The following is a 13,290-nucleotide window of genomic DNA, read 5'->3' on the forward strand; positions in this document are numbered from 1 at the left end:
GATTATCACCTAATGCTAAGTGTGTATATATATTTATGCATACCAACTTTCTCATTTCTAAATTATTATTTTTTTGACCCAGTAGTGAAGAATCTTATTTAAGAGGTGTTTTCTGGATGCTAAGGGAATGGCATGACTCATATGGAAGCCTCAAACAGTTACTAGCTTCAGACCCCTGGTCTTTTAATACCCATCGTATTTTAGAAGTGTCTGCATGCATCTGTATCTATATAAAGATTCAGAATACTGTTCATTTCAGAAGTAGCTGTTTTTCCATTGCCAGTGACTAGGGGTTTTTTAGAAGTAATCTGGAATATGCTGGTTGTTACAGTATATTTACTGCTTACACATTAGTAGATTGAAGTCAGTATGGCTGGTGCATCCTTCACTTTCAGGAATGACTAGAAGACTCTTTCTTCACTTTAATTATCTTTCAAAGAAGTGTAACTAGTATTTGACAGTCCTTGTGACTTTTTTGTTTCCATGAAAATGTTCTGTTCCTTTCATAGGTTGAAATCGTGAGAGCACATGAGAAGTGGGCGAAACACTAAATGGTGCTATAAATCAAGAAACTCTATGTGAAATTATGTATTTTCTAATTACCTTGCTTAGATATATATTGAGCAAAACAGCAAACGAACTACACAAGTTGAAGAAATGTCAGATAAACAAACTGTGACATGCGTAGTATTATTACCATCTGACACATCTCAAACACTGATTTTACTCACTCATCCTTCATTCTTTATATCTGCATGTCTAGCAGTGCATGCATTTATATTTTATATAAAGGGCAGAGTCTGTAGTCAGAGCATTTGAGTTATGCTGTTAAAAATAAATTAAGGAACAGCAGGTGAAAATGATTCCTACACATGAATATTCAAACTGTACCTCAGAAACTGTAGAAAGATTAATAAAATGCAATGAAACTTTGGTGAGGCCAATGCGTTGATATGGTCTGAAATAGAAGTTTTATTGGCACGAGGTTGAGGTGACTCGGAAAACTTGCTCAAGGAGTGGCATGATCCGCTCGTACTCCCCATTGCCAAAACAGTCAAGAGTTCAAAAAACTGGGGGTCGGTAGCCCTGGGATGTTGGACGTCTAACAGACAGGCTCTTAATCTCGATTCTTACACCTTTGTGCCTTACCCTCTGGGCAGAATGGGTTAGGGTCAGCAGGAGAGTGTGGTGGCTACGTTACTAAGTTTAAAGCTGAGAGACTTGAGTTCATTCCTACTCTGGCAGCCATTTCCTATGTATCTGCATCACTTGAGGCGGGGCTCACCAACGTATTTAGGCGCTTTAAGTAGACCATCAACTACTATTTTTTTTGAGTAAGAATGAAAGTGTGACTTCCACACTACTTAACCGATGGGAATCGTGCTGCCATTGTTGGATTCCGTGAGGTTTCACAGGAATCAGGGGCATGGCCGCTAATCAGGGGCATGGGCACTGTTTAGGGCCCTGTGACAGGGGATTATCGGGGAAAAATCAGAAGCCATTTGTGGAGCTGACATTAATTTCCCTATCACACTTACGTTGTAAAGACAAGAACATTCAGAATGGTGAAATACTTAGATACTCTGGCAATATGGAAGGAAGCATGTTAATGGATGACTGGCTTCTTTTAATGTCAATTTTTTTTTTCTTTGCTTGCTTCACAGATCCTGTCCATGGACCGCAAAACGTAGAAGTTGTTGATATTCGCTCCCGCCAGCTGACGTTGCAGTGGGAGCCCTTTGGTTATGCGGTGACCCGCTGCCACAGCTACAATCTCACAGTCCAGTACCAGTATGTGTTTAACCAGCAAAAATTTGAGGCAGAGGAACTCATCCAAACTTCTTCCCACTACACCTTGCGAGGTCTTCGGCCCTTCATGACCATCAGGCTGAGGTTAGCCCTCTCTAACCCAGAGGGCAAAATGGAAAGTGAGGAGTTGGTTGTGCAGACTGAGGAAGACGGTAAGTTACGTTGGGTTTGCTTGCTTGCTTGGGGTTTTTTTGGGGGTGAAGACTAATATTTTCAGGTTGTAAATAACAACATAACCCTCTGTCCCATGAGACTTACACATGGCTTCTCTGGACAGTGTCTGCATTATGCAAGTAAAATTTGTAGGAGTAAATAATTTCCATGTCACAGCCCTGTTCTTGAAAGGGCAGGGCTCCCTGAAGTGCTTGGAAATGACAAACACTAGTTGGAGCAGTTACTCAACAGCGGTAGGTTTAATTCCGTAGAAGTCATGTTCTGAACTAGCCAGAACCCACAAAGCAGCCTCCTTTATCGTATGAGCAAATGTAATCCTGGCATTTGTTATTTTTTCTTGTGCCTTCACATCACTGTCCCAAAGAGAAGTGTATTGTCTTCCTTTTCAGAGTGTATTTTTTATTCTTAATGCTGGTCTTCTGGATATAGCATTATATATATACATCTCAGAAACGAAATTAATTTGATGCTAACTCTTCCCTTCTCAATACAAAAGAATTGTTTTCCAGAAGAACTGATGGAAAGCTTTAAAGTGACATTACCCCATCTGAGCTATTTCAGACCAAGGACTCTCATAGACCACAAGCCTCCATTCTCTCTAGCGTGTTAAAACAAGAAGCGTTCTTCCTCTGCCAGAGCTGTAAGGAGTTGCTGTCCGGAGTTTCTCTCAGCTGAAAGTGGCTCCTGCAGCCCAGTATATCATACGGGGGACGTAAGAGGATGGCAGGTCTTTCAGAAAAATGAACAGGGTTTTTATCAGACAAGCTTGGGAGTGCATTTAGTTATCTTCCACAGCATTAAAATTTTGCTTGAGTAGGTGGATTTTTTAGCTGGCCTTGTAGCCATAATGAAATATAAATCTTATATTGTTACTTTACTAAGGAAATCAATCTTTCATATTGATAAAGGTGTGCAGCCCAGTAGCATCTTTATGCCAAGGTGCAGTCTGGCTGTTCAGGTGAATAGAGCTTTGCTCTTGGGTGGGTGGAGAAGGACAAATTAAATTCCCTGCTGCTGCTATGCTCTACGGGAATAAGGATGTACTGAAATTAGCTTACTGTTTTCATGGAATCTGATTTTATTTATCGCCTAGTAGTTAGAATAGTGTATTCTTATTTGAACCAAAGGTCGAGAATAGGCCTTTCATATTGATAGTACTTTGGAAATGGTAGTGCCTTGAGGGATTTTTTTTTTATTATTATTATTTTTATTCTGTTTTTATTTTCAGCTCTGAACTTCCTGTCTGATGTCTTCTTGGTGTCTTCTGATGTGTGTGAAACTGGCGATGGCGGTAGCTTCTAACACAGTTTTTTTTTTGTTTGTTTGGTTTGGTTTGGTTTTTTCCCCCCCCTGTAGTTCCTGGACCCGTTCCCTTGGAATCCATCCAGGGAGGACCTTTTGAAGAGAAGATCTATGTTCAGTGGAAGCCTCCAAATGAGACAAATGGAATCATTACACTCTATGAGGTAAGGAGAACAGATTGTTGTCAAGGAATACATGCCACAGGGCCCGTTTCGTATGTGTTTAAGCCAATCCTGAGCTCTGAGAGATTTCAGCAGGTGCTAGAAGAAGCCTGATTAAAATGGATAAGAGTCTTCAAGACAGTCTGCTGCTGTCACTGAAAAAGTTTTCCAGTTCAAAAAAGAGAAGGGATTTCTTTACCAATATTTGCGGCAAAATGAGAGCCATATTTTCCCCAGGTCTTGGGCGTTCAGTTCCTGCCGTTTTTTCTTCTGCAGTATCTCCAAGGTCTGTTTCCTTTCCTTTTTTTCTTGAGGTAGATTTCTGTTAGCTTTTATACCTAAATGCTGCAACTAATTCCTCTCTACCTTTCCAATAGTCATAACGCTTCCTGGCAATCTCAGCAGAATATAGCCATTAAGTCTTATTTTATAGCGTTCTTATTGAATCTTTCAACGACACATCTATCTAGCCCAACCACTTTCCCTGCTGCCAAACAAAATATACAGCAGGTTATAGGATGATCACTGACCATCCTATACTGAATGAAAAAAAAATTAGATGTGATTCTAGAGTGTATCAGAGGAGATGTTTCTTGTTAAGGTAAGGAAGCCTTACTGTCGTCACCTGCTTCTGGTGCGACTGTATTCATAATGTCACGTACACCCAAATAGGCAGAAAATGAATATGAAAGGAGGACTGCTTTAGAGGGTTGTGTGAAATGAGAGCCAGTGCTACAAGAAAAGGTAAAGGCACTTTTATTAAAGGGCGGAAAGCGGTCCGTCAGTGCTGGCTGAGCATGTTTCAGTTTGTGTTCAGCATTTTCCGCAGTAAAATGAGAAAAAGGGGGGGGGGAGGGGGGATGTTTCTTTTATGGCCATGTAAAAATCCTCACTGTGGGCTTGTGCAGTGGGGTCTGATACAGAGGGGCAAGAACTACCTCTTTGCTTTTTCTTCTATGCTGGATGAAAGTACAAACTTATTTTGGAAAAGGCAGGGGCGCAAGAAGCAACTCTGCCATCACCAGAGAGGTTCTGCTCCTTTCCTCTCCCCGTCCAGCTTCTCAGTTTGGAACAGCATGCCTTGTAATGTGTCACTCCTAGATCCCCTTGCTAACACTGGCTGTCTCTGACGCAGTGATGGTCAAATGGAAAAAATCGAGCAGGTTTAGTGTCAATGAGCTCTTACAATACAGTATGAGCAAGACATGGCAACTCTCTCCTGGGCTCAAACATAACTGCACTTTTAGGTCATCTCTCCAGCTGGCTCACAAAGGGTAGACTGAATTTGATACAGCAAGGCTAAATAAATGAATAGAAGTTCCTTTTGCTAATTTTGTGTCATCTCAGCCAGATGACAGTCCTTGGCTAGTAAGGAGTCATTTTATCTTGGTCACTGTTGAGACATTTGTGGAAATCCATGCGGGTTGCATACCACCTGTCTGTACTAGAATAGAACTAACCCTTGCAATTTCATGTTTTTTGAAGGTCTACTACAGGATGTGCCGTGTCTGTGTAAGGAATCGTGCAATAAAGTTGTCTGTAATTTTAAGGAATTAATCTGAATAGAATCTGTTGCAAATTCATTATTTTTCTGGCAACACAGGTGACCTATAATGGAACACATTTAAAATAATCCAAGTCAAATGATGCAAAAATAATTCCTTTTAATTTTTAAAGAGGCAGTTTCCTACTAAAATATTGCCTTGGGCTCAGCTCGTTGAAAGGACTTCAGCAATCTGAGTAGCTTTTCTGGCTGAGCAGCTGCACAGAGACACTTTAATGCCTCCAGCATAGTGATGCGTCATGACAGTGCCTTTGCCCCTCAAGTCATGTCATTGCTCGAGCCTCAGTGGAGGCACAAACAAATTTTTCTTTTCTGATAATGACTCTATGCATATTTGGCAGCTAAAGCCAAAGAGAAGTGAAGGTGAATTGTCAAGCTGTTGAAGTCTGTCTCACAAGCAAGTACGAGTGCCTAGTCCAAGTAAAAGGAGATCCTGGTTTTGAAATTGTTCAGTAAATAAAGTACGGGTCTTTGCACAGAAACATCTCATCCTGCTACCTGCAATTGAAATTTAATCTTCCTGAAAATACTGAGAAACCTCAAGTGTTGTCTAGGTAGTTGCATCTTCTGTATTGCTTGCTTAATCCCTAGCCTGCTGTAGATACTTAAACCTCCACCTTTGTCTCTACTGATATTATTTTAAGATTTCATGCCATGTGTCTAGGACCGAAGTAATTCCTCAGTAGCAATGGCCTCTGAAGTGTTCCTTTGAGACAGGGTTCAGCCATTTTTCAGTGTCATCACGGCTTTACGCTGCTTTAGCAGAGTTCAGCTGTCCTATTGGTTAAAGAGGAAGAAAAAGCTCATAGTTAGTCAGTTCTTTCAAATACCCATGGCCTACAGCACTGATCCAGGTAGAAGCAGAAGGCTATAATGACAACGGAAGAAGAAAGGTGAAACAATGAACTTGTGCAGCGCTACTCGAATGAGGTCTCTGTGGGGAGCACAGCTCCTGAAGCCCAGCGCTGGCAGTGCCGCTCTGTCACCAGGAGGAGCCGGGAGCCCCAGCGATGTGCTAGCAAATTTGCAGTTATCTAGAAACGCTGCAATTGTGTCACTGTCGTTAGGGAGAGACAAACCCAAGAACCTGCCAACATTTATTGAAGAAAAATTCCCTGCAAAGGACAGATCAAGAAATATTACTTTAAGAGTTTGAGCTAGTGGTGTCAAGTTCTGTGTTACACCTGGAAGTAACTGGCTAGATTCACACGTAAGTATCGCACAAGTGACAGTCTCTCAAACTTCCTTGGGCACTAACCCTGCTAATGAAAACAAATAAAAAACCCTCCTCCTCCGAAGTAATAGTTCCCTCCTTACCATCATCTTCACAATCTGATTCATTGTATCTGGATACCATATTTTCTCTCTAGTTCTAACAAAAAAAAGTATTTGTAAACTTCTAAAATGTTTCCAAACCCCACACTGTCTATTCTACTTACATCACACTTCCTTCTCCATGGGACAGATTTTCTTCTCAGGTCCCGAAGCTTTCTTGCGGTTCCTGCCAGGCAGACTTCGGAATCGCACAAATTGCCATTGCAGTTCGCACGCGCGTTGCTGACGTGCCAGCTGGGCTGAAATTCAGCAGCGCAACCCTCAGCAAGTCATTTGGCAGCCAGAATCACTAATTTAGTAATGACTGAATACTTTCTAAGGAGCCTAAAGAAAACGGAAGGACCTTGATAAACCTTTTTGACTTATGCAGGTCTCTTCTGATTGATATTTATCCTTCAAAATGCTATTGTAGTCTTTTAATAAAGGCGGCAATAGCCTTGCATTTAAAACTGGTTTTAAAACCCCCTGTGTTCAGTTGGAGAATTAATTGTTTCACTGGGTTACAACCACAGCTGGATTTTTAAACAAAGGAACCTTCTCGATCCCCAAATCGGTATGTAATTGCAGTCTGTTTCTAGGGAGCAGAAACCTCTTGTTCAAGGGAACCTGGAAAGCTCTGGGAATTGCGAGTCGGTTAATCAGTATGGTGAAAAGATTAGGATATGAGCTGTGTAGAAAGCGAGTGATGGTACCGTTCGTTCTGGGGGTGCCAGGGGAGCACAGCAAAGCAGTTAATAATGTGAGGGTGTGCCAAGTTAGTGGGTGTCAGTTGATCTGTCCAGTCAAGAAAGCCACTGGGGAGATGCGTAGGCTGCTGTTGCAAGTAAGCCGTGCAACGGAGGTGAGGCTTAAGAGCTCTCAATATAGTCGAGCTTCAAGGTGTGTGGGTACTTACATGAGACAAGTAGATCAATCTGTGTTCAGAAACACAGCCGAACAGCGATGATGGATTTTGCTGGTCCATTGGTTTGGGTAGGATGATCTGCAGAGATGTTTTTGCATGCGACATTCATGAAAGAGTTGTTCCTACAGCTGTCTCATAGCGAGCTGTGAGTGGCAGAATCTAATAATATTGTAATAAGTCCTGTCCCCACTTCAGTCTCCTGGCAGACTGAAAGAACCACAACTTGTTAATTTATTTTTTTTTTTTACCAGTCCTGAAAAGCTGCTGTGCTTTAAAATCCCTAATAATCAAATGCTGCTTATGCTGCTTATACCACGTGGGAGTTTCCGGCTCAAAGCCTTTGTGTACAGAGACATGCAACAAAGATTTTTTTTTTTCCAATTTTTTTTTTATCCTAAGTGTGTGTAAAGTCAAACCACCATCAAAGAGCAGAAGGACCTATGCTGTCATTGGACTGCAGGAGCAAGCAATCTAATTTAAGGTAATGGACCAGCTTTGGCACTTAAATTCTCCTGCTTTTAGACGACATGAGGTTGTCTCAAGTGTTTGTTCCATAATCCAAATTGAAGTGCTTCAGACACACGTGTGGACCCAGATATTTTGTGCAATCTTACATTTAATCTTGAAAATGTAGATTAAAAAAAGTTATTTATATCTGCATTTCACTGTTCATTTGAGCAGCTGGAAGCTTACGGTTGCACTCAGTGAGTGATGCCGGCTTTTGCCTTTATAAATACATTTTTTGTGTGTAATCTGTTTCCCAGAATTGACAGTTTTTAGAATATTTCACCCTTAAAGAGGAAGAAGAAGAAAAAAACCAGCCACTTAGCATTCCTGTCTAAAAAATTTGTCACATTACTTGGGGGAAGGCATTGTTATAAGGTATTACAATCCTAGAAACATTTAAAGGGTGGCTACAGTATATTCAGCTCCTTGGCTGGAAAAATGCCTCTCGGACTGTTGAAGTCCTTTCAATGAACCATGCCTAAAGGCAATGTATAAACAGCAAGCTGTCTTTTTAAACATTGCAAGGTGTAGCCTTGTAATCACTTATGTTCTCATCTTTACGATTATTAAGTCCCATGTGGGTTGCACATGGGTCTTGGGGAAAAATAAGGATGCATTTGCAGCTTCTAACTAGCTAGTTTTCTCAGTCACTGCTTCTGAAATGCTGTAAATCTCTATTTAGATGCCAGGAATAGTAATATAAGGGCCTTTCATACACAATTTCAGCTGTTTAATGGGATGCTTGGAGCCTAGTTCCTCTAATCCCAGTGGATTTGAGTTTAAATTGCACTTCAGAGGTTACAGATCCTCTCAGTTGCCTTGTAAAATTGCAGTCTGCCCTTCATCATTGCTCCCGTTGCCAATATGCCATTTCTTCCTGAGCACTTCACTCACTTTTTCTCTGCAGGAGAGGTCGTTACATGGAAACTGCCTCTAGAGGGTCCTGCCTACGGTCAATATTTGTGGAACGCACTGCCTGTGTTTACAGTGCGGTGGAAACAAATTTCTTCCACCTTTGACCCCTGAAAGTGCATATTTGTTATAACACAAAGCCTGATTATCTGGCGTGGTGGCTATCCACTGCATGGATACGCGCGTATTTCTGTTCATAGCCCTTTTCCAAGCTATTCATGAAACCTGACGTTTTTAGGATAAAATCTTCCCTGCTAAAGGGTGTAGCAAAAAATGGTTTCCTGGAAGAGCTGAAACTTGGTTGGGAACTCAACTTGGCTTAGTCATTTGTTTGTTTATTTAAAGGTGCTTTTTTTGCTTAAGAAGAGTGAAAAATGGCTCCCACAAGAAGGAAAGCAACAACCACAAAATCTTGCAACCAATTTATATAAAGCTCTACAGTCGAAATAGTAGAAAGATGACAATTCTCGGAAATTGCCTTCAGTGAGAAGTGGCTTTGAATGTTCCCATGAAAATCAATCATGCTACAGCTTCTCAATTGCATTCTGTGGATGCATGATACTCCTGGGACGAAGCTTTCTCACTTCAGCTCACAAAGTGTGCACTGAAGGAAGTCCGTGCTACACACAGCTGGCTGCTGCATTTAGCTGAACATTAAGGGAACATTAAGGATACACTGTTAAGTGCTCAAAACCCAGGAAATGATCAATTAAAGATTGTATATTCGGTCATAGCTTTATCACGGCTCTGTACGGGCGTCTGGCGATGCAGCTTCATGCAGTTGGATATTACTCTCCGTTCATCTGTAGCACTAATGTTGTTTTCCTTTGACACCAGCTTTATACGGTGTATGTTGTTTGTCCAGAGTCCATAAAAGTCAATTACATGAAGACTAAGTGTTTCACTGCATCTCTCCTATGTTGAATTAGAATTCTTAATAATCTAAACTAGTAACAAAACTGCATGGCCATGTATAATCTGTTTAAGTTTGAAAATCTGTCAGCTCTGTAGCAGGCTACGTCACCTTCTCAATTACATGTAAGGAAAGCCGTGCCTACATACCCAGCTAAATTAGTTCTGTAACTCACAGCTTTTTGCACAGAATTGCTCTGGAAGAGGGCTGGGCTGGCTGAAGGGAAATTGTTTATTATGCGGTTGCTGACTGTAGTATTTACTCAGCACTTGGTGGACAGGTTGGTTAGATGCTGCCAATGTTCTGGGCCCCACTTAGTCGGGATTCAGGCCAGGATTTGGGAAATGAATGGTGCTGATTGCACTGGTTGATTATCTTTTTTTTCTTTTTTTTTTTTGTTGTTTTTAACTGAGAAGGGCTATAAATCTGAGCATTGCTCGCTTTCTTAGCAGGCTGTGATGCCATGTCAGCTACAGACCCTGTTGTTCTGTTTCTGGGACAAGGCAGGGCTTAGTGAGATAGCTTTCTGGTGAAATTCGAGGAGCACAAGGTCACAAGATATATCTTCTCTTTCAGACAGCAGAATCCCACAGAGAGCCCTTTTCCCCCCACCATGCTGTTTAATAAAGTAATAAGGCTTATAAGCTCCCTGTCAGCCCTAGAATTCTAGTACGTGCTTGAGTGACCCCTCTGCCATACACAGGGCATTTAAGGTGGCCTCTCTGATGCTTCAAGGAAAACCTAATCTACCTGTGCACAATAATATAGAAGCCAACATGGGCAGCTGCTGTTCTGGTGAGACAGGATGGCTTCCCTTCCCCTGCCGCGTCTGGAAACACAAAATGACGTGGCAGAACTGAAGTCAGTTGGAGCTGCGTTGATTTAGAGCTGATGTGGGGGATAACAGGAGTTAGGCTCTGCTCTGCCTATCTGGTGCTTCCCGGGGCAGGGACTCCGCTGGCTGTGGATGCTCCTTACAGTGTGAGGGGCGGCAGCAGGGCGGAGGCACGGGATGCTGGCTGGCTGCGCAGGGGCTGAACCCTGTCGCAAAGAGCCTGCTCTATCTCTCTTGCTGTTGTTTCTTTCCATCCTGTCCCAATTGGTTTAACACAGCCTAATATTTAAATGATTTCCTAATTCGGGATACTTTTCTGAATAAACACCTTAAAGAGCTTTTGAACAAACTTCTTCAGATAATACAGGATTCCTAATCGTGTGCTGCTCACTCACTGTTACTTGCAAGACGTACTTAACCCAGACGCATTTGTTAATGACATTCTTTTAAATCTTATGGTTTCCAGTAACCTTTTGATGAGAAACTGGGAGGGTTTTTTTAGAAACTCAGATGTCAGGGTTTTTTTAAATGTATGGCAATCTCCAGGTAAATAGTGTACTTGTGTTATAAATAGTATAAATCAACTGTTTAAAAAAAAATTGCTTGACCAAGCTTTCCAGAAATGAAAGCGTAATACGGTCCCTTGAGCACAACAGTTTCTTTGATTACTTTTTTATTGTTCTTTTGAAGCCAATAGGCTTGCAGCAATATGAATCCAATGCAAATGAGAAACCATATTTGGCTACAACAAAACATTTTATTTTTTAAAAGGAAGGAACTGAATTATTTTAGTGTGCATGTTGGGCTCTTTCTAAGCCAAACTAAGTGTTAAGAACTGAAAAAAAACCCAGAACATATTCATTCTTATAACGAAGTTCAAATTTAAAAAGTCCTTTTATAGCTATGTGAACATATTGTCTTTCTGCCTTCCAATGCTTTATTTTCTTTTCTAGAAAAAACATAGTTTTGGTCTACCCCTCTTTCTTCTTTCAGACATGCACTTTATTGCTCATCCAGGAAAACAGTTGATTCTTAATCCCATTTCTTCCATGTAATCTTTCCAAGTGCCAGTGTGCCTGTGCAGTTATGGTAATACAGATAAAGCTCTCTTAACAATTCCATATTCAGATGTTACAATATCTTGCTTACCAAAGTGTAGTCGTTAACTAAGTCAAAAGCAAACTACAGATACGTGTTTGTGCTTCCTTCCTAGATGGTCATTTCTCTTTCATCTTAAAGTAATGCTTAATTTAGCAAATAGATAGGATTGAAAAATTCAGGAGTGGTGGCTTTATCCTGTTAATTGGTGCAACTGAGGAGCCGGGTAGAAGAGGAAAAGCCAGTCAAGGTGATCATCTCATTGCCTTCAAAAGGAGGAGGTGCCAATATTGTGGTTCCTTTTGGGAAATTAACCTTCCTGCTGCCCTTTGTGCGTGTGTGTTGGAGCCAGCCTTTAACTACGATCCTGCCAGCCAGTGGACGGAATGGGTTTGGGTTTAGTTTCCTGTGCCCTCCTCTCATTATCAATCCCTGTCACTTTGAGCCCCTTTTGCCTTCTCTTTTTGCCTTCCCTCTTTGTTACTATTTTTTCCTCAGTTCTGTTCTCCCTGCAGTCCGGGTGGCATCGCTGTCACCAAGGGTGGGGCAGCTTTCAGGAGGATGCTGGAAGCTGCTAGTTTTTAGCACCGGGAGAACGGCTTACTCTTCCTTTTGTTTCCAGTTCAACTGCTTTTGTCTGAAACTGCGCAAAGTGGCTTAGAAACTTGACTTAGAAACTTAGACACTTGACTTGGAAAATGAGCACAAATGGATAGTTTAAGATTTAAGTGACTAAAAATATGTGATCTTACAGTTATCAGCTACAATAAGAGGTAGGACTGATATTTTATCTACGAATGTGACAAAAACATTTTACATGTACGTGGGTCTCGCTTCTGTTCCTTTATGGTGCATAGGAGACAGAGCAGCCGTAAGAGATACTGTTAGTGCTCCATTGTGCTGGTCTGGGTGTTTGTTCCTTGCCCACGGCTTTCACTACGCCCAGTGTAGCATGGCAAACCAGCTATGAGGTATATTAAGCAGTGCTTTCAGCATCAAAAACTAACTGGGGAACAAGTATGGAGATTGAATAACCGCCTCAATGCTGCAGTCCTATCAAAGCAATTTCTATAGTTGTCATTTTCTGCTATTAAACTGAACAATGAGGCTCTCCAATAAAATCATATGAAATAACAGCTCATTAAAAACTCTCCTTAATATATAGCATACTAATTAATGTCAGTGGGGTGCAAGCTTGAATGGCAGAATAGACTATAATGTTTAGAAAGTAGGTAAAATAAAAGAAGATATTTTATCATTAATGACCTTTTAGTAAACCTAATGAAATCCCTAATGGCCTGAATACATTACTGAGGCGCTCCCAGTTGCTTTGTTACCTACTCCATTCTTCCTGCCGTTCTCATAGACATTAAACTTGGTTTTATTTATAGAAAACAAAAAACAGTGAAGTCCCAAGGAAATATGAACAGGAAGGAGGACTCTGAGCAAGGAGGAGTGTAGATGAGACTCCTCGGCCCTGCTATCCCTGTTCCTGGTCAAGAGAAAGGCTGGGTATAGGACCATGTTATATCCTGTCTTGTATATGTGTGTTTGGTGTTTGTATTCAGGTGTAATGGACTCCCTGTTTGTGTGACTCCCAGTAAATAGGCTAGGGAGCAAGCGGGCCTCTCTTATTCACAGGGTCTCCCTAGGTTAACTTCCATATTCATTCCTAGGGCTGAGCTATGGCTTTTATACTGTTACCAACCATGCTGTGCTTGTGCTGTGACTAAATTAAAGGACTTTATTCTTCAGGGCTTTTAGTCTTTCGCATGT

General features: G+C 41.3%; 1 protein-coding gene across 3 annotated transcripts in view; it reads left to right on the forward strand.

The window, feature by feature from the left end:
- Positions 1–13,290, forward strand: part of PTPRT (protein tyrosine phosphatase receptor type T) — a 475,775-nt gene that overhangs the window by 313,039 nt on the left and 149,446 nt on the right. For all 3 annotated transcript variants that reach the window (XM_075108692.1, XM_075108691.1, XM_075108690.1), the window contains exons 8-9: positions 1,665–1,961; positions 3,340–3,449. In XM_075108692.1, the coding sequence (XP_074964793.1) occupies positions 1,665–1,961; positions 3,340–3,449 (407 nt within the window). The remainder of the gene's footprint in view (positions 1–1,664; positions 1,962–3,339; positions 3,450–13,290) is intronic.

Source organism: Phalacrocorax aristotelis, chromosome 13, assembly GCF_949628215.1.
Source record: "Phalacrocorax aristotelis chromosome 13, bGulAri2.1, whole genome shotgun sequence".
Taxonomy (NCBI): Eukaryota; Metazoa; Chordata; class Aves; order Suliformes; family Phalacrocoracidae; genus Phalacrocorax; species Phalacrocorax aristotelis.